General features: G+C 46.2%; 1 protein-coding gene across 4 annotated transcripts in view; it reads left to right on the top strand.

Moving 5' to 3' along the window:
* Nucleotides 1–25,577, top strand: part of EPB41L4A (erythrocyte membrane protein band 4.1 like 4A) — a 782,364-nt gene that overhangs the window by 153,465 nt on the left and 603,322 nt on the right. For all 4 annotated transcript variants that reach the window (XM_078675499.1, XM_078675502.1, XM_078675501.1 and 1 more), the window contains exon 2: nucleotides 5,189–5,293. In XM_078675499.1, coding sequence (XP_078531625.1) covers nucleotides 5,189–5,293 — 105 coding nt within the window. The remainder of the gene's footprint in view (nucleotides 1–5,188; nucleotides 5,294–25,577) is intronic.

Genomic DNA, 25,577 nt, shown 5'->3' with positions numbered 1-25,577 from the left:
CCAAAAGACATCTTGCTAGCTCAAAGGAGTTGAAACCTTTTTATCCGACACTGCAGTGTTGCATCACTGTTGACGCTAGCAACAGTGGCATAACAGTAGCCCCTGCAGCCTCCACGGTGTGGGTGCCCACCCACGGCACTGCATGCATAGTGGGCCCCTGGACTGAGAGCTTCTGACTGGATCTGGAGCATGGGGGGCCCCCTCCATGTCATTGGCAGGGACCCCCCTCAAGTTTTGTAAAATCGCTGGCTAGCAACATTGGTTTGGGTACCGCACTCACACAAGGGGGTGACTTTAATGAGTTCACTGTTGGATATGTATCTAGAGTGATTAGGGACAATTAGATGTATTTTTCCACAATTGAGAAAGAATTGCTGGCTTGTTGGTGGGCTACTCAAAAATGTCATCCTTATGTATGGGGTATGAAATTTATTGATAAGACTGATAACAAAACTTTGCTAACCATACTGAGAGGTGAGAAAATTAAAGATCAAACACTGAGAATTGCTTAATTAGCCACCAAATGACTCCAATATCATTTTAAAGTTTTTCACATCCAAGGGGTTAAGAATGTAAGGGAAGATTACTTGTCAAGATTTCCTTCTGTTGTGGGAAACGATGATGATAGTGATGTAAGTGTTGAGGACAACAAGAGCTGTTTGAATGCATCCATTGATCTTTAAGAGATGTGTGCTGTTTCAGAAGAACAATGTGGGAGAGTAGTTAGTGTGGATGAAGTGATGAAACAAATGTTATCTTATGTTGCTGAGGTTTAGCCTTTGACAAAAGTTAATTCTGAGTTATGAGTGGAGGATGGTATTCTAGTTTGTGGTAAGAAAGTAGTTCTTCCTGTTGGCCTAAGATTTAGACTTATTAAGACTGCTCATGAGGGACATTTGGGGCACACTTTTACTGAACATCGTTTTTGACAAATGTTTTGGTGACCTTCAATGGATAAGGACGTTGATGATAAGATCATTCAGTGCATGCATGATTGGTGTAGAGCTGAGAAGAATTTTAAAGGTCAATCAATCAATCAATCAATGGCTTGTAAAGTGCAACTACTCACTCGTAAGGGTCTCAAGGAGCTGGTATTCTCCACCTTTACATTCTATAGAGTACTCATCAAGAGTTTGGGAAACAATTAGTCTTGATTTTGTGGGACCATGTAATTTGTTACTTTCATATTCACGATTTGTGTTGGTCTTGGTTGATTTTTACTCAAAGTTGCCGGAGGTCAGATTTATTGTTGAACCTAATTCTAAGATGTGGTAGATTTTCTTAATGATATTTTCTTAGGTGAAGTTTTCCACAGTTTTCGGTTTAGGACAATGGGATCCAGTTCAACATTTTCTAAAGTCTGGCGATGTCAACCATTTGAGAAGCTGTCTATATCATCCATAAAGTAATGATCTGGTTTAACGGATGAATTGTGCTTTGGTTCAATGTGTGCAATGGGCTATTTCAAACAGATGTGTAATGGTGAATGCGTTCTTTTTATGGTTTATCAGATCAGGCCACATTCTAACATTACATTTTCCCCATTTGACTTATAAAGAGGTTGCAAACCAACCACCAAAGTGTGCCCTAGCTTGATGACTAGATCTGTGAAGTTGGTAGAAAATTTGGAGAAACGGGTGCCACCGTTAGAAACAATGTGGTCAAAGCTCAAAATATGTATTTTGAGAAAAGGAAGAATGTACGCCCATGTGTGTTCAATGTTAGTGATGTAGTATACATTAGGAAAGTGGTTTTGTGAAAAAGGATGAAGAGAAGTTTGGAGAGCCTCTGGCTATTGACAAAGTATGTATCAGTGTGGTTAGGGCTAATGGTAATAATTGGTGGGATGCTGTAAGAGTAGTGAGGCATTATTCTCACAATGTCTAAGACCATGTTAATAAATGGCTTAGTTTGTCTGATCTTCAATATAAACAGGAACAGGGCAACAGTCTTGTTTCTGTAAGCAGGAGCACACAAATAATATGCCTTCCATGGAAATGTAGATACGCTTATAATTGTATACGTGTTCATTAACTTCATGTTGTAATGTTTTTAATTATTGAACTCATTATGTTATGTTTTATTTAGTGTTACATGTTTGGTTAGTAGGATTTGGTTGCATTGTTTTGTTTATATGTTTGTGATAGCAATCTTATGTTTTTTTCCGGTTATGTTTTGCTAAGGGGAAATGTAATGTTCTAAGCAGAATTATATTACATCATTGTTTATCGAATATTACCTTTTGAAGACTGGGACAGTGGCTGTGAATGGACGCTGATGCAGGGACACTTCTTAGCAGCTCCTCCAGATGCAGTTGCGACAAATAAACATTCTTATTACAAAATCCGGTGTTCAACGCATGAGTTACTACAGAAGCCTAGTACATTTTCCCCACAGATCACCCACTGCGAACAAAGGCGGAAGGGTTTTCAACTGCTTTTGAATGCTCTGGTTGTGGATGCATGACCCTGCCGTTTCTCACTGGGTCCTGCTTTCATTATGGCTGGTTTTCGGCTGTTGGCTGACTATTGGTGTGGCTAACCTCGGAAAATGGTTTATCCAGGATTTATTGTAAAGCCTCTTGCGTAAAGAGCATGCATTGGCAGTCATTCATCAAAATTCAGCCAAAGCCAGCTTGATTCACTGCTGTGTTTGAGAGATTCTGTGACTGGCGGGTACTGACTCACATTGTGTTGGCTGGCTGTGTGTGGTTTCATGAGCCAGAAAAGACTGTAGACAATGAGACACAGCGGTGGTTCGGTTCATCGACTGCACAAAGACAAAAATTCAATGGCACAATTGACCAGAAGCCATGGTAGGCCATCAAAACTGTCTGCTTCAGTAATCATCCTAACATAGGCATAATTTTGCTCTCAACATGCCACACATGCAGCGGGAAGGAAGTGTGTGTCTATTCATTTTTATGTCTTGTGTTAATGTGGAACTCGATTTGCACTGAAATTATAAAATTCTACTAAATATTTTTAGGCTGTGTCGTTTAACCTCAAGCAATGATGGCAATCTGTGGACATGTTGTGTCTTTGAAAAATAAGCCTGTTCTGTGTCACTTATCTAAAGAAATGTTATCAGTGTCTACAGAATTAATTTGGGTATTGGTTGTACATAACTTCATCCGTTGACATCTGTGTGCAAAGCGTGTCAAGTGCAGTACCTTTAAGCAGAATCCATGGCCGAAATTGGATGCTGCGGAGCTACTGACATACAGAGAGCAGCATTTCACAAGCTGTCAACATGGAGACCACTATTATATTTACACCTGTTGTAGGAGCTAGTTCAGTGACAGTAGTGTACAGTGAGGATTGCAGGTCAGTGGATTGCCGCAGGGATTAGGTCTAGTGCAGAGACTCTTCACCATTTTTCTCAGCCATGCTGCTGAGTACCTGGAAAGGAAGCAAGTGAAAAATAAGAAAGGACTGAAGAAATCGTGAAGGTTGGCCGGAAAGTCAAGTCGTAAGCCTCAATAGGCCTCATTCACAGTAAAAAGTAGGGAATGTACTCATACAGTTGGAGTAAATAACTGACTTTTGGATTTCACAAATTAATCAAGGAGAAAGCCTGGGGTGATTAGAAATTTCTAATTTTGAGGAGTATTTCTGAAGGAATTATTTTGTAAAAGTATTTCTGCATGCCTAAACCTCCACAATGTAACTTCATGAGTAAATATAACACATATTAGAACACTGGAATGCTGAGAGCTCCACTGAAGACAGTGAGTTACTTAGGGCCAGTAAATGGGTTGTATAGGCCGCCTGCTCCAGTTTTCTAAAACTTGCCTTTCTGTTTCTTCATTTGTAATTTAGAACATCTACCTCAAATTGGTTGAATAATTGAATAGCCTTAACCCGTCTACCTTGAGTTATGCCAGTTTTTAAAGACCCTCTCCTTTGTTATAGGCCTTCACCTGTGGTTCAGGCCTATAATTTGGAAGAGAGCTTTTAACTACTGGTACGTCCCAAGGCAGAAGGGCTATAAGCCTATATAGTACAACTGCACTACAAAATCTTTCTTTCCTTTTCTCTTTTTCTGAGAGAGAAGCCCTTACCCCTGCTCCACCACAACCGTGGGAGGGATCCCTCCCCACTCTGACTGTGCACTTGGATTTACACTTCTTCTTTGCAGGAGTAAATAGCTGATCATATCTAGAGGTGAAATTAACTGGGAAATGTGTGGTTGTGCAAAACTTTCCTTGACATTCATACCCTGGAAAGGCCCCTCCCAACCCTTGGTAAAGTTTTACAAGAATGTGCCAGCGAATCCGTTGCACGTTGAAATGCATGTTCTGTGATGCCAGGAATGGATTTGGTCTTGAGAACCAGGCCACTTGCTCGCTTCAGTTGAATTTAGGTGGGCAAATCGATTTGAGAATTGGGCCCTGTGTATCACTGTGCAACGCCACACGTTTGGTTTGGTGAATCCTGACCTTTCTTGAGACATATTACCACTTTTCTACAACTTTACTTACCTATGCACTTACATGACAGCTTTGCAACAAGCGCTAATAGTTTTTTCCCTTCATGATGCACAGCCATTAAGATTTTTTTTTTTTAAATGGGTTACAAAGAAAACGATTTGGCAAGTGTACTAACAATTGTGATAAATGAGAAGTGTGAAAGTGCACAGAGCCAGATTAGCAGCGCCCTTGTTCTTTGGCAGTTTGGCTGTCTCCACTAGAGTGAATGAGGAAGCGGCCTGGGTTCTGCCCCTCTGTGCCCACCCTCCTCTGGGTATCAATTGTTTAAATATCGGTTCGGAATGCACCTGCTCTACTCTGTCTCCCATCCCCCGTGTTTTGTGTGCGTTTCTCTATATTGTTGCTAAGAGGTTTGTAACTTTAATGATGCTGCGAAAAGATTCTTGTGGCGCCCGTGTTTTCTTATTGGTTTAGTCCCCCAGGCGCATAGGCTCAATGGCGCAGTCCCATATGTAGAAAGTGTCTCCAGAGAGGCCGTTGTCCCAGCCCATTGTGGCGGACAGGTTTGTACTCCGCCAGCAGCTGCGCGCTCTCAATGCATAGCTTCTTGGTGGCTCACAAGTAACCTTTTGCTGATCAATAAAAGCGTCCCCTGTGCCAGACAAAGCAGCAGTAAATGCGTGAGCGCGGCGAGCAGGCAGCGCAAAGCCGGATCCCGCCTCCCTCTGAAAGGCCTCTCTGCATTCTTTCCCACAGAAGTCAACCAAAGGCTCGGTTGTCCTGGACTACGTCTTCCGGCACCTCAACCTCGCGGAGATCGATTACTTCGGACTGCGCTACTGCGACAAGAGCCATCAAACGGTGAGTAGGAACCTCTACCAATGTGATAACTGTCATTATAGTCCTAATTATCATGTATTCCCTCCGGAATGGAAGCTTGCCCGGTGCAGGTGTCCGCTCCCCAGGCCAGTGGTCTTGGGCACTGCTGTCGGGCTAAAAATACGAATGTCAAAGCAGCAGTGAACAGAGAACCATTTCAGCACGGTCCACCTTCCAGAGACGTGTAGCCCCCTCTGGTGACACCCAGTCCCACATCTAGGCCTACCTGGCCAATTTGTACCTTGAAAAATGACCACTGATGGATGTACAAGTGCATTACTATCATTTACAGGTCTCAAGCTGACGCGGTGCAAGACTCTCTTATAGTAAGTAAGCCTGCTTTAATTAGAACAGGTCATATGTCTAAATATTTTATTTAATCTGTCACAAATAAAGGAACCGCGCCTCACTAATAGAATCGCCATCTCTAACTCCTCCCACTGATGTCTTCCTTTTCCCCTCCATATCCGGCCACCGTCCAACACTATCACTGCCCTCCTGCTGTTGTTTCTGCCCGTCCCGAAACTTTCTGTATAATCATCTTCGTCAAGACCCAAGTCCTAAAAAGAAGTGGGGGTACTGACCAAGTTACGCAGTGTGTAAGTGACATCTTGACGCGTGCCATCTAGGCACATGACGTCACGACGCGTGACATTCCACGTGGTATCACAGGAAGTGACATATAATTCACAAGGAGAGAGACAGGGAGCAGACAAAAGAGCTCCCAAGAATACATATCAAACACGCTGAAGGGTAACTGCTCCTATGGAGGTACGCCAGCCTACTAGGCTGCAGGAAGTTTTTTCAGAAGAGAGATAAAGATAACTTCTCTTTAACTCTCCTTAAAATCTGGCCACGGCTGCCATCTCTTCTCCGGCAGCAGCAGACGTGGGTAGGTGCGACAGCTACACACCACCAGGGGTAACTGTGAGTACTGAATCTTAATTCCGTACTGCTTTTTATGGGTTACATGTATTTTTCATGTGTCATCATTGGTTACCGCTCTATCACCTCAATTTCAGGTAACCCTCAGGTACACCTGCTTTCCCCCGTAGAGGCCCTCCCCTCCATCCTCTAGGGTGAGCAAGATCTTTCCATTTTCCTATGTCATACATTTACTTTGTACCTGTTATGAATCTTACAATACGCTGGGGGCAGCGATTACTTCCTGCCCACTGTAGCGATCAACCCTGTTGTATGCCTCTTATCATTATGCTTTACAGAATAAACGATTAGTGACTACAAACTATAGAACATGCCTATTCTGCTATAAAATACCTATCTGTTTGCGGCCTGCCAGCAGTTCAATTTCTTTTTTGATTTTAATATCATAGATAGTGGGAAAATTCTTCAAATTTAAAGAGTTGCCCTCACACACCGACTCAGGTGACATACTTCATCATAGGGCGTTTTTGCTCCTCGTGGGGTTGGCGCAGTAGTCCCTCATTGGCTCCTGAAGGGAGCTCTTTAGCGGTTTTCTTTTAAAGGGAGATCACCATAGTGGTGCGTGCGGGTGTGTGGGGTAAGTGCAAGGGTTGTTTAAAAATACAGTGACGATACCCCAAAAGGTAATTTATGCTTGGGTCCGTCCGGTATGGTTAAAAGCAAAAAACAAACTTTAGACCTTCCACTAATGAGGAGATTTACTTTGGTTCTAAGAAAGTGAGTAGTGATAAAGGTCATCGGGTCAACATGTTTCACGCCCTTGTGGTCCAAACCGGATCCTTTGCATTTCTTCAGGAACGAAAAGAGTTAAAAATAAGTTAAGTGTGCATTAAAAACGGGGATCAAGGATAGATGTATGCCCTATGGGACAAGCCAATATTAGGCTTGTGGTGGTGTTGTCATGAAACAGTATTCTACAAACACCTCAGAGAAGTTATCCGGATGTATGACGGTACAACGTGTACTTTCACAACGCGTACCGTTACCACGCAGGTTTTACAACACAAGTCGTTACAACGACTTGCATTGGGGGGCGCTGGATAGTGAATAGTTTAATTTACTATTCCAACTCCAGTCCCCGTGGATAGTAGGGAAGGTGTTGGATAGTAAATTAAACTATTCCCTATCCTACAGTGCCCTCCAGTGCAAGTCGTAACGACTTGCGTTGTAAAACCTGCATGGTAATGGTACCGCGTTGTGAAAGTTTCGTTATAAAGGATGTTTCCCAAGTTATCCAACCAAAAGGAGACAAAGAAAATAAAGAATGCATTTGTAAGTGTATAAGAATGACATTAAAATTAAAAGGGAATTTCAACTGCTGGCAGGCCGCAAACAGATAGGTATTTTATAGCAGAATAGGTATGTTCAATAGTTTGTAGTTACTAATCGTTTATCCAATAAAGCGTAACGATAAGCGACATACAACAGGGTTGAACGCTACAGTGGGTAGGGAGTAATCGTTGCCCCCAGCGTATTGTAAAATTCATAACATGTACAAAGTAAATGTATGACATAGGAAAATGGAAAGTACTCACTTACCCCAGAGGATGGAGGGGTGGGCCTCTCTGGGGGAAAGCAGGCGTACCTGAGGGCTACCTGAAAGTGAGGTGATAGAGTGGTAACCAATGATGACACATGAAAAATACGTGTGACCCTTAAAAAGCAGTACGGAATTAAGATTCAGTACTCACAGTTACCCTCAGTGGTGTGTAGCTATCGCACCTACCCACTTCTGCTGCAGCCGGAGAAGAGATGGCAGCCATGGCGAGATTTTAAGGAGAGCAGGAAGGTTGAACCTCACGCTGCGTCTTATACACTTACACATGCATTCTTTATTTCCTTTGTCCCCTTTAGGTTGGATAACTTCTCTGAGGTGTTTGTGGAATACTGTTTCATGACAACATCATCACAAGCCTAATATTGGCTTGTCCCACAGGGCATACATCTATCCTTGATCCCTATTTTTATGCACACTTAACTTATTTTTAACTCTTTTCGGTCCTGAAGAAATGGCAAGGATCTGGTTTGGACCACAAGGGCGTGAAACATGTCGACCCGATGACCTTGATCACTACTCACTTTCTTAGAATCAAACTAAATCTCTTCATTGGTGAGTTCTAAAGTTAGTTTTTTTGCTTTTAACCATAACGGACGGTCCCAAGAATAAATTACCTTTTGGGGTATTGTTTAACTCACTATTGCACTTACCTCACACTTCCACATTCACCACTATGGTGTTCTCCCTTTAAAAGATCTCTGCTAAAGAGCCCCGTCGTTGGGCTCGTGGGGGACTGCAGCGATAACCCCACAAGGAACAAAAACACCCCATGATGAAGCATGACACCTGAGCCGGTATGTGAGGGCAACTCTTCAAATTTGAGGAATTTCCCCACTATCTATGATATCCAACCTGAGACCTATCTATCTTAGATAAATTATCTTCACCTCTCTTCTGAAAAAACTACCCGCAGCCTCGTAGGCCGGCGTACCTCCATAGGAACATTTTCCCTTCAGTGTGTTTGATCACAGAAAGTGACCCCACTGGAAGTGATGCTCTGATATGTGTATGTTATAACATGTGCCAACTGAAAATTAAATAAAATATGCCTTAAAAAAAAGTTGTCTCCTGGAAAGCATATCATACGACATGCAGATCAGATTTTTATTTTATGTAGATTGGTAAGTGGATTACTGCTTTGAACACAGAGATCCTTTTGTTACTTGCAGTTAATACATTGTAATATTTCTAGTAGACCACAGTGAGCTATAAGGGGGAAACAGCATTTACATCGCATGCGATACATCGCATGCCATTACAACGCGGTCGTTACATCGTGAATCATTATATCGCAAGCTATTACAACAACTTGTTGTAGGGGGCAGAAGGTGTTGGATTTACAATCCAACTCCCTCCCTGCTGTTGCAAAATTGGAGTAGGAATAGTGAATTATACTATTCCTAAGTCCAGGGAACCCCCTACAGCAAGTCTTTGTAAAAACTTGCGATGTAATGGTTTGCGATGTAGCAACGCGGTCATTGTAACAACCACGTTGGAATGGCATACGATGTATCGTATGCGTAGTAAAGAGATATATTCGCTATGAAGGGTATTTGACTCCTAACCCTGTACCCCTGACTGTCTCATGTAACACATCTTGGAAATTGATTTACACCCTTACATGATTTATTTGGAATGGATAATGTGTATGTTATGTAAAGCTTTCAAAACACTCTGCATTAGGATGAGTAGCACTATAAAAGAAATAAAATAGTGCTGTTAAAATTGGTATTTGTGTAAATACTGGGACAGCAACCCATCTGACATTCTTACAGTGCATGCACTTATATACAAGAAAGTAAAAAGCATGCATCTCTTAAGTACCTGTGAAGAGATAAGAAGCTGTGTGGTTTTGTTTCCTTGCTGGTGGATTTGAATTTGTGAGGTTCCAGGATGCCTCCAGCCCCATACGCGATCAAAAGGAGGCCTGATGGCCCCTTAATTTCTGTCTTTATCTTTGTCCAGCTGGAGGTTAAAAAAAGCCCCCTTGCTGCCTGCAAGTTGCTGCTGTGAATGGAAAGCAGACAACGTGCAGGAGCTGCTAAATGTGTCCCGGTGTCTCAAAATTGAACTGGGACATGTTCAACATATTTTTGTGAAGCCCAACTGTGTGAAAATAGTGGGTGGACGCCGTGTACGCATGTGTACCCCCGACTTGAGCCCTGATCTTCGTCTTCCTCAACTTTCAAAGCCTCACAGCTCAGTACTGCCAAACAGCCCCTCCCCTCCCAGAATTGACGTTCCCTTCCAGGAGCCTATCCCCCTACCTGCCTGTAACTGCACCACCCTCCCTTTCTTTTTTCAAAGAAGAGCTGGACCTGTCCCCCGCAGTGACAGTGACCTTCCCTGTTCCCACCAAAGCCAGCGGTAAACAGTGAAACAAGTCACCCATGTCCCACCACCCTAAATGCCTTCCGTTCCAGGGAGAAAGGGCAGCAAACCAGCGAAACACACGAGTTGCGCACATTCTGTTGGTGCATCGGCCCCGGGGCAGACTGCACTCAATGGGGCACATGATCATTTGGTTCATCACCTGTACACAGTGATTCATTTTCAGAATTGACCAGGCGCCCGGGGAGGGCATCAACCGTGTCTGGTCCAGTAGCCAGGCAGACCCACTCTTTAACCATTCCACACACTCTGCAGCGTCCCTGATGGTTTTTCAGGCTTGCTTAATGTGAGTATTCAGCTGTAGAAAATCCTTTACAATGAAGCCATAAAAATGCATGATGAAGGCACTGTAGTAAGGGCTTATTTCCTCATGAGTGGTTGTAGTACTCTGTACAGGTAATGTGGAATTCATGACTGTAGAATCCTGTATATGTAATCACTGTTGCTGTGTTCTTTAGAATGTTATTATTCAATAGACTATGCAGTCAGCTACACTTGAGCTGCTTGTTTCCTTCATTCCTGCTTCTTACTTAATATAAATAAATTGGATATTCAACTCTACTTGTCTACTTCGCTTTCATGAAGATACTACACATTTTTGGCGACAGGATGGGATCACATGGACTTTAAAAAAAACCCAAAAAAAAACATGCTATTCGTGATTCTCATCTTGTTGGTTCTCAGGATCCTTTGCTTAGAGAAAAATCTTCTATTGGTGAAGGTATGGAGGTTTCTGATAGTGTGTGTGTTAACAAATCCACCAGGGTTGGAAGACGTGTAATCACTCCTAAGAAATTTCAGGATTTTATCCGTTCCTGATTTTTGTTTCTTTTAATTCCTTTTTATTATTTTTCTTTTTTTTACAGTATTGAAAAAAGGGGGATGTGTAGTAAGGGCTTATTTCCTCATGAGTGGTTGTAGTACTCTGTACAGGTAATGTGGAATTCATGACTGTAGAATCCTGTATATGTAATCACTGTTGCTGTGTTCTTTAGAATGTTATTATTCAATAGACTATGCAGTCAGCTACACTTGAGCTGCTTGTTTCCTTCGTTCCTGCATCTTACTTAATATAAATAAATTGGATATTCAACTCTACTTGTCTACTTCGCTTTCATGAAGATACTACAGGCACTCTGTTGACACGTGCCTCTGAGCCGATAAGCCCGTTTAATGTCTGCGCTTTCAAAGAAATGGCATGGAAGCCTGCATTTATCTGTGTATTGTTGGAGGATGAAGGCATGAAAGAGGAAGCCATCCGGCCTGGACTGGCGTTACCGGGTACCGGGCGTTTCCCGGGTGGGCTGGCAGGGCACAGCCCAGTTTCGCTGTTGGTCGGGCCAGTTTTGCTCCTGGGGACCGAGTCCTTATACATAAACAATGCAAAACAAAGGCCACAAATCGTGCTCCTAAAATATTTGTTTTTGCAATGGATGGTTCCAGTCGCCACAAGAAGCGCTGACTATAAGGGCTTAAGGTGGGCAGGGAGGAATAACAGATTATGATCATGAACTTAGAAACATTCATGCCCCAAACCACCCCCGGACGACGATGCTATCCGTGAACAAAAAGCAAAACTGTTTATTTCCCCTATACCTGTCTATGGGTGTTACTGTAGATGGAGTAACTATATAGTCTTGCTTGTGTGCAGTGCACACACTGAACTGATGTATTTTAAGGTGCTCTCGTGTGACGAAGAAGGAAAGGAGGCACTGTGAAAAAGTAAATGCCTAGGATCACACAATGTGGTTAAGTGGAAGCCGAGATTGATGCACGTTTTCGTGCAATTAAACCCCTATATAGTTGTCTCGTTCTCTCTCCAACTTAAGATCATGGCTTGATGCTTTGTGTTGAACTATTTGAGGAGCTAAATCAGTGCTCTATGGTAAGTACATCCAGTCTTTGCATGTTTCATAAGGATTGGTGGTAGTAGTGTTTAAGGAAGGTGATGTTTTCATGCAGAAACCAAAATGAAAACCATCCTTTGTCAGTGCACTGAGACCATTTGCTCCAGATAACTTAAGGTTTTTACTTGTTGTTCTCCATTCTTGAATAACTCATCCACCTACTCCTCAATATCCAACTATTCATTCATTGAGCCATGCAGCCATATCTCCAGTCCTCATCCATGTATTCAATGATTGGACAACGCTAGATAATGAAAAATGTATTGTAAGACGCATCATGTTTGCATTTTTTTAAAACAAGTTCTTGCGGTAGAACCACCCCAAGCCCCCATTGCAGTGGTGAGGCTCACTCACTGCGTTTGCTGCATGCAGTATGGGGGCTGGTCTGACACATTTTGCCAGGGCTGCTCTTGTGTTCCAGTCCAGCCCTGAAAGCTGTCCTTTGAACACCTCCCCAAAACACCTTAAAGAGCCCACCCCAACCTCCCACCCAGCCAGTTGGCTCCACTGCCCGCTCCAACCACCTGAAGAGCGCGTGGGAACAAAGGGTTGAGCCCATATCCATCAGGCGGCACAGCATGAGCATGACATGCTAGACCCAAATCATATCTGATATATCAAAATTGCATCCTTAGGGATAAAATAGACAATTACCATTATGTTAAACAGCTCCCAAGCAACAATATACGTTATCCCCTATTTATTATTTATTTATTTATTTACTCATTTGTATGGTAATCATCCTCAGGGGGACCTCTCGGCGCCTGGGAGAGGAGTACACTGTTGCTGAGGAATCATTTGAATAGCCAGGTCTTAAGAAGCTTTTTAAAATGGCGGAAGTTAGTACAGACGCGGATCTCGTCCGGCAAGGTGTTCCAATGGGTGGGTGCTAGGTACGAAAATGCCCGACAACCCATCCTTGCCTTCCTGATTCTCCATACACAGAGTAGGTTACGACTGCTGGATCTCAGAAGTCGTGTAGGATGGTACCATTCGATCTTCTTCATCAGGTAGGCTGGTCCCATCCCATGGAGGGATTTGAAAACCAGACATTATAATTTAAAGATGGACCTCTTTCTGATAGGGAGCCAATGCAATTGGCGTAGGAGGGATGAGGAGGGGGTCCGTGCCGGCTTGTTGAGGGCAAGGCGGGCTGCCGTGTTTTGGACCACTTGTAGTTTAGAAGCCAGATCCTCCCTCATCCCGACCAGCAGTGAGTTGCCATAATCCAGTCGACTAACCAAGAATGACTGGATAAGAGTCTGTCTGGCCGAAAATGGAATCCACGGAAAGATCCTTCTGAGTATTCGCATGGTTCCAAAACAGGTGCCTGTCACTGATTTTACCTGCTCTTCAATTGATAAAATGGTATCTCCTGGTATTTGGACTCTGAGCCATGAGATAAATGCACAAATTATATGATCATATTCAGTAAAAGTATTAATGTAAACTGTTCCTCCATTGCCATATCTATAGGGCAAAAACGGATTCTACCCCTCTTGAGAATATGATGACATGTATTTAAGAGCAATCATGGAAACCTGGTGCTCTTTTCTATCCCTTTTATAGTTGAAGTTGCATAACTCCATTAGACCCAGTGGTCAGGTATTTAATGTGCAGATATTCTGCCCTGTCATTATAGGCAATCAAGCTTATTTGGATTGGTCTTTGAGTAGCTTTGTAAATCATCATATCATAAGGCAAGCAGGACAATGTACCATAAAGAATGTTGAATGACTCATTTGGTGGCAAATAGTCCAGGGGCCCTATTACACATGGGGCACACTTTCACTGTTTGTGTCAATGCACACCTTAAAACAGGTGCGCCGGGCGCAAACAGGAAAAGTGCGCCCTATTGCATTGGATGCGCTGCCCTAGGGCAGCCCTGAATTCATGCTACCCTGGGGGCAGCACATTCAAGTGAAAAACAGAGCAGCTTTGAAGCAGCCGCTCTGTGTTTCACTGTGCAGGCGGCAACCCGTCTGAACATTTAAGAGGGCACAGAGATCCCCATGCAGGTGGGTCCAGTGAGTGACTGTACCTGCCTGAAAGGGGATATCGGGGGGGGGGTCCATAGGACCGCTATCCCCTCTCCAGAGGGCTGCCATCAGGGGGCGTACTGACAGTCCACCACCTTTTAGGTGGCGCACTGTCCGTGCACCTCTTGACAGCTTCTTTGCCTCTGCACCCGTGTCTATAATACTGCACAGGTGCAAAGGGATTCCCTAATTTGCAAGGGGCCACGTCTACATGCAAATGAGGGAAATCCCTCTGGTGATAGCGCTGGTGCTATATGTGCACCAGCGCTATCTGTATTACAGAAAGGGCCGCACAAGCGTATGCAGCCCTTTCAATAACAAATTATTCCTGTGGTGCGCAAAGCAGGCGCACATGCCCGTTGTGCCCCCGGGGTAGGTTCCATAATACGGCCCCAATTAATAATTTGTAAGTGTACCACCATCAGGTGAATCTGTTAGTAGGCAATGAGCACAGCATCAAGGTCGAGAGGCTCGTCAACACCAACGTGGCCATCAGTAATCAGGGGTGATTCCATAGAATTCTGCTTTGCGGAGTGAAGATCACAGCAAAATTCTAAGGTCACGGTGCTATTGAAGTATTTGGAGTTTTTTTTAATAAGTGCTATTGTTTTAATTAAAAATGCAAAGGACGTGCTAGCTCTGACTTACTAACAAAGGGCTTGCATAAAGCCTTCATCACTACATGAGATTCTGTGGCATTTATTCTTTTGCAGACACTTCTTTTAAAAAAAGAAGCCAACATATTTGATCTTTCACTAACAGTGGGGATTTCATTAACTGACATATTTTATTTATTCTGTAGGCGGTGTGTATATATGTATAATGCAGATTTAGATTAGTGGGAGTCAGCGGCGGCTCCTCCGCAATGGCGTAGGTTCATGGTCGCACTGCCTGGCGCAGAGCCAGCAAATGAAAAATAAAACGATGTTCTAGCATAATTGTATTTTTTGTTTGCCGGCTCTGAGCTAGGTTGTGCAGGGAGGGGCGAGGCAGGGGAGGGGGGAGGAGGAGTTCTTGTGCTCTCCCTACATGCGCACATGTGTTTGGCCAGCTGTCTCAGGCCGACCAAAACACACATGCACACTTAGGTTTCTCCAGCTCGGCTGCATTCAACAGCCAGGCTGGAGGAATCCCACAGATTCCCTGACCTGAGCGGAGCGTTTTTCCAGCCCACTCAGGCCAATCCCCGCACTGCTCTGCAAACTGGTATTGAATGGGAGTCTGTTCCAGGGGCTGCAGGGACCAGTAAGAGTATAGCAGGAGCGGCACGGGAGGCGGCCGGCGGCTTCAGGTAGGTTCTTTTTTTTATTATCACTAACACGACCCCCCACACGCGCTCGCCCTACCATTCTTTGTTAGTGGCAGCCGCCACTGCAAGTTCAAAAACTGTCATGGATTGTGCACCGATTTTTATCAGGTTGTGAACCGATTTTTATCAGTTTGTGAAGACAAGAGTGTATGTACGTAGAAGATGCAGAACAGGCAACAGGATGCGCGGGTGACTAGACTCAGACCGGCATGGGGGCATGACCCTGTGTGCCATGTCATACTATGAGCAGCAAGATCTTTTCAGTTTTGCCTCTGTTTTGGTTACATCCTTTTCAAAATTGTCTTTGACTTGATACAAGCCTGCAGCAATTCCATTGAGAATGAAACACCGTTGCAATGTTTTTTTTTTTTTTTTTTTTTGCGTAAGACCTTTATTGAAAACAAAGCAGTTGACACAGCATGAGCCTACAACCCTGGGGCCGGCTCGCTACGTTAATACCATCAACCAACATTGCACGTGAATGTTACAGATGACGCAGAATACTGTAGTGTATCGTATTTATGGCTAATAGCTGGTAATGGAACTGAGTCTCACATTTTCTCGTTTGATAACAAGAACAATAGAACAACATACCCCAACTCAGACCGTACAGTGTAACCCCAACGTGCTACACGGTAGTTGTGGCGGCCCTCATAGGTCCCCCCACTTCCCGCCGTCATCCTACACCTGCCCCGTGATTACCCATTCAGTCGTCCAACCCATTCAGCCCAAGGGTCGAAGTTCCTCATCATCCTGTAGGGAAGCAAGATAATCCTCTAAATAAACCCACATATTTGTTGGTCTCGTCTTAGCTGGTAACAACTCTTCATAAGTTTGTAGTTTGTCGCGACAGGTGGACATGTCATGCAACCATGTTTTTATCTTCGGCACTTTACGACTGTGCCAGCATTGTGCTACTTGTCTCTTAGCTAATAATAATGCTACTGCACAGAACTTTCGCTTCAAAGCCCTGAATTGTGGTACTATCCCCAGCAAGCAGACTTTGGGTGTACAGTGTACTTCCTCCCCCAGCATAACAGACAATGTGGTAGTCACCTCTACCCAGTAACTCCCTACCTTGGTGCAATCCCACGCCAAATGCGCGAAGCCCGCACCCTCCTGGTTACATCTTTTGCATCTGTCCTCCTCCTGAAACCCGAATTTTAGCAGTTTTGCTGGTGTGTAATAAATTTGGTGAAGGAATTTAAAGTGAATTATCCTCAGATTACCGTTGGGTGTAAGTATCTGTGTTAGGGCGCAGGCGCTAGCCCATTCTTCATCCGACAACGGTGTGTCGAGCAGTGCATCCCACCGCCCCCTTGCCTTCAATTCATGCCCATCTAGTTCTGATTGCGCAGCTGAATAAAGCCTAGACACCAGGTGTGATAAATCGTTAGTTGTGATTAATAGTTGCAGTGGTGCAAGGCATTCTGGTTCCGAAGGGAACGCAGGGTAATGCTCCCTCAGGGCTCTAGTGAGTCTGAAATACGTGAAGCGAAACATGGATGTTTGGTTTTGAACATAACCCAGTTTGTCGAGGCCTACGAATTCGCCTCCCTGAAACACGTCCCCCATCCTATCAATACCAGCTCTGGTCAGTAGGGACATTCCGACGCTTTCCCCAGTTACTGAGAGCTCCTGATGGTGGTGTAGCATCATGGCCGGTGCATACAGTGGGGTCTTATGTGCCAGGTGCCCCAGTTTATGCCAGGCTCTAACCGTAGTGTCCACTGTGTTGATATCCCTAGCATGTAGCGGGGGGCGGGTGTGTGAGATTATTGCTGTGAGGGGAACTGGGTGTGCATCGCTCTCCTCTATAGCGGTGTGAGTGAGGTATGGAACTGCATGGTACCAATACGCCGCGTATTGAGCCTGCGCGCATAGGTAGTATAGGAGGAAATCAGGTACACCGAAACCCCCCCTCGCAAGTGGAAGTGTAAGAGTCCGCAGATCCACACGGGCCTGTTTGCCCGCCCAAATCAAGGTCCTCACCAGGGAGTTTATTTGACGGAATATAGCCTGCGGTGGTGTGATTGGAATGTTATTAAACAGGTATAGGAGCTTGGGCAGTATGTTCATTTTAACAACCGCTATCCTGTCGGCTAGGGAAAGGGGTAGATGTATCCAGCGCTTGACACTGTCCTCCAGCTTCGAGAGCACCACACCGTAGTTCGCCCGAAGCACCTCATCCGGATCTCTATGGTACATGACCCCTAGGTATCTGATCGGGTCCTGTTGCCACTCTAGCGGAAAATCCACTACAAAGGGGGAGGTGGTGTCGGTGAGGGGTATTATAGAGGATTTGGACCAATTTATTGCCAGACCCGAGTGTCCCCCGAATCGGATGTATTCCCGGAGGAGGGCGTTCAAATGAGTCTCAGGGTCACGGACATACAGTAACATGTCGTCCGCATACAAGGATATGTGAAGCGGCCTGGCTATGAAGTGCAGTGCCGAATCCTTGTAGTTCTGCCGTATCAGACATGCCAGAGGTTCCAGTGCTAACGCGAATAATAGAGGCGAGAGCGGGCAACCTTGCCTCGTCCCTCGCTCAACTGCAAATTGATCCGAAACGTATCCATTGATTCTGACCCTGGCACGCGGTTGCGTGTAAAGCAGGGAGACCCACTGTACAAATCGCTTAGGAAACCCCATTCTATTGAGGACAGTGATCATATACCGCCACTCAATGGAGTCAAACGCCTTTGCCGCGTCGAGCATGACCGCTACTGCTTTGACCGAAGGTTGCAGGTAGTGCGAGAGTGCAAAGAGAGTCCTAGTGTTATGTGCAGTTGATCTTGAGGGCACAAAGCCAGATTGGTCCGGCAGGACCAAACTGGTCATCAGTGGTGACAGCCGCTTGGCTATAAGCTTCGCAAGAATTTTCGAATCAACGTTTATTAATGACAGCGGCCGGTACGAGTCGCACTCCTCCGGATTTTTAGAAGGTTTCAGGAGAGCGATAATCATGGCTTCGCGTAGTGTGGGGGGGAGCACCGCCTTCTCAAAGGAGGTGCCATACATGTCCACTAAGTGTGGCGCTAGGATGTCTGCATATTGTTTGTAAAATTCCGAGGTAAACCCATCCGGGCCAGGCGCCTTGCCATTCGGAAGTGAGCCTATGATCTCAGTCACCTCATCCGCCGTGATAGGCCTTGCTAAGTATTCCCTATGCGCATCTGACAGCCATCCGATCGCCACCTTGTGCAGGTAGTCATAGGTGTCAGCAGCCGGAGCAGTGGGCTGGGACTTGTAGAGGGACCCAAAAGAATTAACAAAGCATTTCAAGATGTCTGCAGCATGGGTCTGTGTGTCTCCCTCCTCATTCTTCACCTTAAGTATCGCAGTAGGACCGCGACCTGTACATATTTTCCGAGCTAAAAATGCCCCCGGTCTACCTCCTTCCCCAAAGGCTCTAGCCTCATGTGTACGGTTCAGATATTTCATTTCGGAGTCGAGAAAGTCTACGTGCTCTGTGTGTATTTCCCGGAGTTTAGCTAGGTGTAGGACATCCTGAGTGGACTCATATAGGGATTCCAGGTCTCTCATCTGCTGCTCGCATCTGCGTATCTGGGCTCTAATATCCTTCAGAACCCCCGACGTGGTGCTAATACAGACCCCTCTTAGCGTGGCCTTGAATGCCTCCCAGAGGACGCAAGGGTCATCAGTCGATGGAGCATTAAGGTCAAAATAATCCCTAATCGCCTTTTTAATCGTGTCTGCGTAGACCGTGTCAGTTAGAGCACGCGAGTTAAAACGCCATTGGAAGGGAGGGGGTGTGTATCTTGGAATGTCTAATTGCAAGAGGACGGGATTGTGGTCTGAAAGTGTGCGAGGGAGCACCTGCAGGTGCCGAACCCATAGCGCCAGGTCTTTGGTGCCCAGCCAGTAATCCAGCCTTGACCAGCTGTTGTGTGAAGCCGTAAAGGGCGTGGCCCCAGATGCGTCAGTGTTCCTCAACCTCCAAAGATCCTCCAAGCCCAGGTCTTTCATCATGTGTCCCACCAGTGTGCGTGACTGTTTGTGTTGTTCTACGGAATTAGCTGATCGGTCCAAGCCGTCACGTAGAGTCACATTCCAATCACCTCCACATAACACGTGCGTGCTATTGTGCTTCTGCAAGTGTCCCCACACCTCCCGGAAGAAGTCCGGGGCGTCTGTGTTAGGACCATACACATTCAACAACGTCACCTTCTGGCCTCTCAATGTACCTGATACCAGCAAAAATCTACCTGATGGGTCCTGTGTTACAGTGTGAGTCTCGAATCCCACCCCCCGCTTTACCAAAATGATCACCCCTCTAGAGTAAGAAGAGTACGAGGCCCTGTAAACCTCTTCCGCCCACCTTGACCCCAGCTGTGCGTGTGTGTGCGGGGCCAGATGAGATTCCTGTAGGAATGCTATGTCCACATTCCACCTCGTCAGGCTGGCAAATATCTGCCGTATTTTACGTGGCTGCGAGAAACCTCTAATGTTCCATGTGAGAACGTTTAAGCTGCGTCTACCCGACTCCCTGGCCCCCATCAAATCTGAGTGACATAAGGCATGACCGCATACTCCCAATCAATTGCATAGGTATTGCCAGCTCCTCACCCTTAGGAGTCTCAATTGGCACAGCAGTAGTCAGGACTAACGGGGAAACAGCATGAAAAGACATTACATACTCTGTCGGTCTAACAATACATCCAAACAACCCGCCCCCCCGTAACCCACCCACTCCAGCAACCCCAACCTGCCGAAGCCATTCCCATCCAGTGCACCAATCTGTAACTTTCACAACCATAAATACAGTGCCCAGAACCAAACTCTTACTGGGTTATACCCTCATAGAGGTCCGCCAGGGGCACAACTCTCCACCCGGTGTACCGGGGTGGGCGATGCTAAATAAGCTGTATGAATCGCAGTTTAGGTGAACACTCGCCGCCCCCCCCCACCACCCCCCGAACAACCATCAACAGAGCCACTGGTTGAGCAACATGCCCGGAATAGTGCGACCCCAATGCAGTTACATCATTTAAACAGCAAGGAACAGATCCCACCGCCTCCCACTTGTGTTGATATCGCCACACATCCTATCGGAGACCGCAGGTAGTCTGTGATTGAGGCGTCCCAAAGCCAGCATATATTAAGCAGATTACATCACACAAGGGGCAGTTGTCCGCCACACATGAGCCAGCCTGCACAGAGGAAACGCCATATTGTACCAGTGTCGCTTGTCAGTGTTAGCTAATACTGAGCCATCAAGAGTGCATGGATCGCGGGGCATTCACAAACCAAAGTCAGCTGCATTCCGCATTATCGAACAGTAGTCTCCGAGCTCCAGTAGGCCCTCTCCATCCAAACACGCAGTTTATGTTGTACCAACACCCCAATCGTTCACACAGGAGAACAGGAGCATGCAGGCCAGTCAAGTGTGGACAACAGTGGCCGTGCTAAAACGCATGTTTTTGGACAGAACAATAGACTCACCAGTGGCAGACCAAGAAGCAACCCCACGCCTTCAGTCCGAGTCACGGCGCTGTTCATTTTGCGAGTTGTCCCTCATCTCCCGTTGCACCTTCTTGACAAATTCTTGTGCTGCCTTTGGTGACGTCAGTACAGTCGCTTTCTCTTTCCACACCACTCTTAGGCGCGCCGGATACATCATGGAATACACAATGTTCAACTCACGCAATTTTGCCTTCACTGCGGTGTATTCTTTCCGGGCCTGCTGGACCGCAACTGTGTGGTCAGGATAAAATTCCAAGGAGTTCCCTTGATGCTGGATCTTCCCTTTTTCTCTCGCTAGCCGAAGGATCGTGTCCCTGTCGCGGTAGTTGAGGATTCGCGCCACAATCGGTCTTGGCGTTGCGCCGGGTGGTGGTTTCGGGGCCAGTGATCTATGTGCACGCTCCACGATGAATAGGGGCGATAGGGCCTCAGCCCCGAACAGGTCTCTGCATAGCGTTTCCACGTAGGTCTCCATCCGTCCGGTGTTGGTGGACTCCGGCAGGCCCGCGATCCGTACGTTGTTGCGTCTCGAGCGTGCCTCCAAATCCTCCTCCTTCGCTCTGATCACCTCCAGGAGCCGTTCCATATCCGCGCATTTTGAGGTGGAGGCTCGCGCCTCATCTTCGACCGCGGATATGCGTGTTTCGGCCTCATCCAGTCGCTCGCCATGCTTTTCCTGTCGTGCTGCCATGCCGTCCATTCTGCAAGTTAAGTTATCCAGCTTGCCGTTAATGTCCTGCAGGTTCGACTGAATCGCCAGTAGGATCTTTTCTATGTTGTTATTGGGCGCAGGCCCTGCCTCATCCTCCACCATCTCGTCAGTGGACTTCTGCGTTCTTTTGGCCTCAAAGGACAGCTTTTGTTGGTTTTTGTCCGGCTTGCCCATGGTGGCGTTCGGGGACACTGTCTTCCTGCACGTGGGCCCCGAAGCCCTCGTAACTCTGGTCGCTGTCGCCGTGGTGACCCTCACCCGTGGGATGCCTGCCGTCGAAGATATCGTCCCACCGCCTTTCGTAAAGAATGAAGGTGACACTCTCCTGAGTGTGAGGGTATTTGGCCGAACGCCAGCTAATCGCTGACTGCTCCGCTGTCCAGCAAACCCCCTCAACACAGTCGGCCAGTGGTCATTCAGCCGTGCAGAATGTGCGATCCGGTGCGGCAGTTCGCTGTGTAGATGAGCCCTCGGGCCTTACCGACCCCCCAGGCGGCGTGTAGTCACAGGAGGCACTTCACTCTCCCCCCGTATGCGGCACCTCTAAGCAGCCATCGCAGTAGGTATGCTTTCCCCGTAGGCACAATCGCAGGACAAGCTGCAAACCTCCGCTCCCGCCCTGGTGGACCAACAAAGCCGGGGTCTGTGTGCGCCGAACTGAGAGGGGCAGCCACGCACGTGGTCGCTAGCCAGCCCTCGCTACGCTGTCAGCCACTGACCTGGGCGCCATAGAATGAAAGCACCGTGCTCTCGTGGGCCGAAGGGGCAGAGCAGCGATGTCGACAGGTTCCTGGAGCAAGGGTGAACTCCTGTAGTGCAGTAGGCAGCACAGACGAGCGCAAACTGACCGCCACCCTCAGCGCGTGTTGCTACCAGCCAGCGTTATTCACCCGTCAGGCGTGTGTACATGCCATCTCCTGTGCCTGCGGTCAGTCCTGCCCTCCACGCTGGGTATGTCGCAGATTGCAGTCACCTCCGCCGTTGCACCGGACCACCATCAAGGTCGTGGCACAGTCCCTGGGTCCGGAGAGGGGTCGGCTATGCCCGCGTTTTCTCAGAGGCGGCCGCCATCTTGTCAGGCATTTGCCTCGGCGCTATTACGGGGGTTCCTGGTGCTCCACAGCGCGAAAAAGGACATTGCAGCGGCAGCGGAAGGGCCAGATATCAAGACCCTACCTCCGAAATGCTGCGGTGAGCATGGATGGACGATCGAGGTTTGCCTGCTCCATCGTCGCTGTGCCGATGTCCCCCAACGGCGGCCATCTTGTCAGGCTCTCGGACATTCCGCTATTTGTATCGACGAGTTAAGGAGCAATCCATGGCCGCCGGGGGTCCCTCCTCACCGCATTTAATGCCCCAGCATTTCCCCCATCCGCTGAGGTGCTCGGGGAATCGGCGGCCGGGGCGAAACCGGCGAGATCCACCAAAGTTGCCGATCGCCCGGCGGAGCTGCAGCTCAGGCAGCCATCTCGCTGTGCGCCCCCTAGCGCCTCCAACACCGTTGCAATGTTACAAATTTCCTTTGTACATCTGTGTTCTATTGGCTATTTTTTCTTACCACCGGATGTATGAGACCCTTCTTTTAATCCTGGCTTTCTCACGTACCCAAATAGTACGATTCTCGGTGTGGTACACAATGAAGGATGCGTAGTCCAGTTGTAGTATAAGATCTCTCTTTATTGACAGGTAGGTAGGTGGCTGGTTACAGGATAGTAAGATATAAGTATAAACCCCACCAGGAGAGAGCTTCCAGCTCCTCAGCCTGAGATGACCAACTGACTCTCTAGCTAGAGTCAGGCACTTAACATTCCATGATGTCACAGGACATTCTGAAGCAGTGGTAGAAAGGGAAATTACATATAACTATTTACCACACATCCTCTTCCGTTAACAAACAGCAGCAAGAAAGAAGTCAAGACGGAGCAGAAGGATTCAGAGGAGACTGTAGACTTTAGAGCTAGTAAAAGAGACAATTTGAAAAGCAGGAAAGTCAAGCATGAAAGCAGAAACAAAGAACAATAAAAGAGGCATGTAGAAAGATAAACATTAGATGCACAGATGAATAAAATGCAAATTACATTACATGCCCATCCACCCTCGTTAAAAAAAACAAGGTAGAGATCCTGGCAAATCAAGCAGGATGTAACAACTGTATGACAAAATGAGTGCAGATGGAAATAAGCACAAAACGATAAACTATCAACCTACACAGAAAAGGAATGCCTTGCAAAAGAGACTAGTGTATGATATGCACTGACAACTTCTCCATAAAGGGTACATATAGAAAGGCAACCTTAAAACCGTGGAACAAAAAAAAACTTCCCAGGAAAGGGAACACCAGAGGAACCTAACGCCCCTGGAACAAAGTAGACAGTAGCTACGCCAAAGTGGCACAACTACACCAAGAGGTAGCGCTGACAACGCACCTCAACTACTCACACAGAGTGATGCAAATTAGACCAACACAGATAACCTCCCCTAATAAAAGGGTACACCATTGAACAATGTAGGAATTGTTCAAGATAACATCACTAAATGGCACTAAATGGCGGCGCTGACAACGCACACCACCTTCCCCAGAAAAGGGTACACAAAGATACTAATCTTTGAAACTTTCCAACAAAATTAGTTACATGCAGACAACCTCCCCTAATGAAAGGGTACACCACGTGAAAGTGTGCAACGTAACTTCTCCAAAGGGTAACAACAAGACCCTAGGAAACTAAAAGTAGGGACTGACTGGCACCACAATCCTGACTGGTACCATAACCCCATAACTTCCCCTAAGTAAGGGTACACCATAAGTACTAACCCTAAGTACATGGATGGGGAATTAATAAGACATAAACACCCTAACAGCACAAGCAGAGTGATACACAGGATACCCATCCTGTGAGAGTAACTACAATATCTCCTATTTAAAGATATACAGGGTACCCCTTAAGGTGCAACATTGCCTTAGATCCAAAGGTACATAATTTGGAGCATCCATTAGACATAACCAATAACTTCCCCAATAAAAGGTTATACTTTGTAAGATTACACAAAATTATAAGATAAGAATATACACAAACTCTCCTCGTAAAACAAAAACCAATGTATATAACCGGTGTTAATTGAAATTATTTTTCTAGAGCATTACTGTAATTCATTTATACTACTACTAAAAACATCAAGAGCGTGTGTATCGCTGGTATAAACGCTGTGCATGTAGACGATGAGAACAAAATATTTGTTGCTGACAGATACACTAATAGCGTGTGTATCGCTGAGGTAAATACTGCTAATAACAAAAGGTACCTCGAGGTCTGTAATATATGCACAGAAAAGAGTATCTTGAAACTTGTAGCTGACAGACACACCAACAGCGTGTGTATCGCAGAGTCAGACTTGGTGTGCAAGAACAGCTTGCAGTGATGAATTCCATGACCCACAACGCGCGGAGTCCGTTGCTGTGGAAACGTTTGCTGGAGATAACAAAATGGATTCTTTGGTGACGTGAGCCTAACGTGAACAGAGATTGGTCAAAGTCACGTAGACAAACGTGTGACGTTGATAGAATGAGAAGCTAGCACAGTAGACGCTGATCGAAGATCCATGAGAGCGTCATCACTGTGATTCACCAATACCCTCGAGCATTCTAATACGTCATTAGAAGTGCAGCAGACAGCGGAGCGAACGGAACAACAGAAGACAGAAATGTCGTTGTAGAGCGGACAGATGCATGACGAGTATCAATGTCATTGCAAAGCAACCAAGTAGGTACAGTAAAAATGACATCTGATTGAATCTCAGGATACTGTCTGTGAAAGCTAAACAAAATAAGTTGTGTGTCCGTTCACACGGGGTAGAAGATGTAGATCAGTTAAAGTATCCAAATTTTCTTTACGGTCACTTAAGAATATAAAGGTTTAA

Source organism: Lissotriton helveticus, chromosome 2_1 (genome assembly GCF_964261635.1).
Source record: "Lissotriton helveticus chromosome 2_1, aLisHel1.1, whole genome shotgun sequence".
NCBI lineage: Eukaryota > Metazoa > Chordata > Amphibia > Caudata > Salamandridae > Lissotriton > Lissotriton helveticus.
This window is presented reverse-complemented; position numbering and strand designations above follow the sequence as displayed.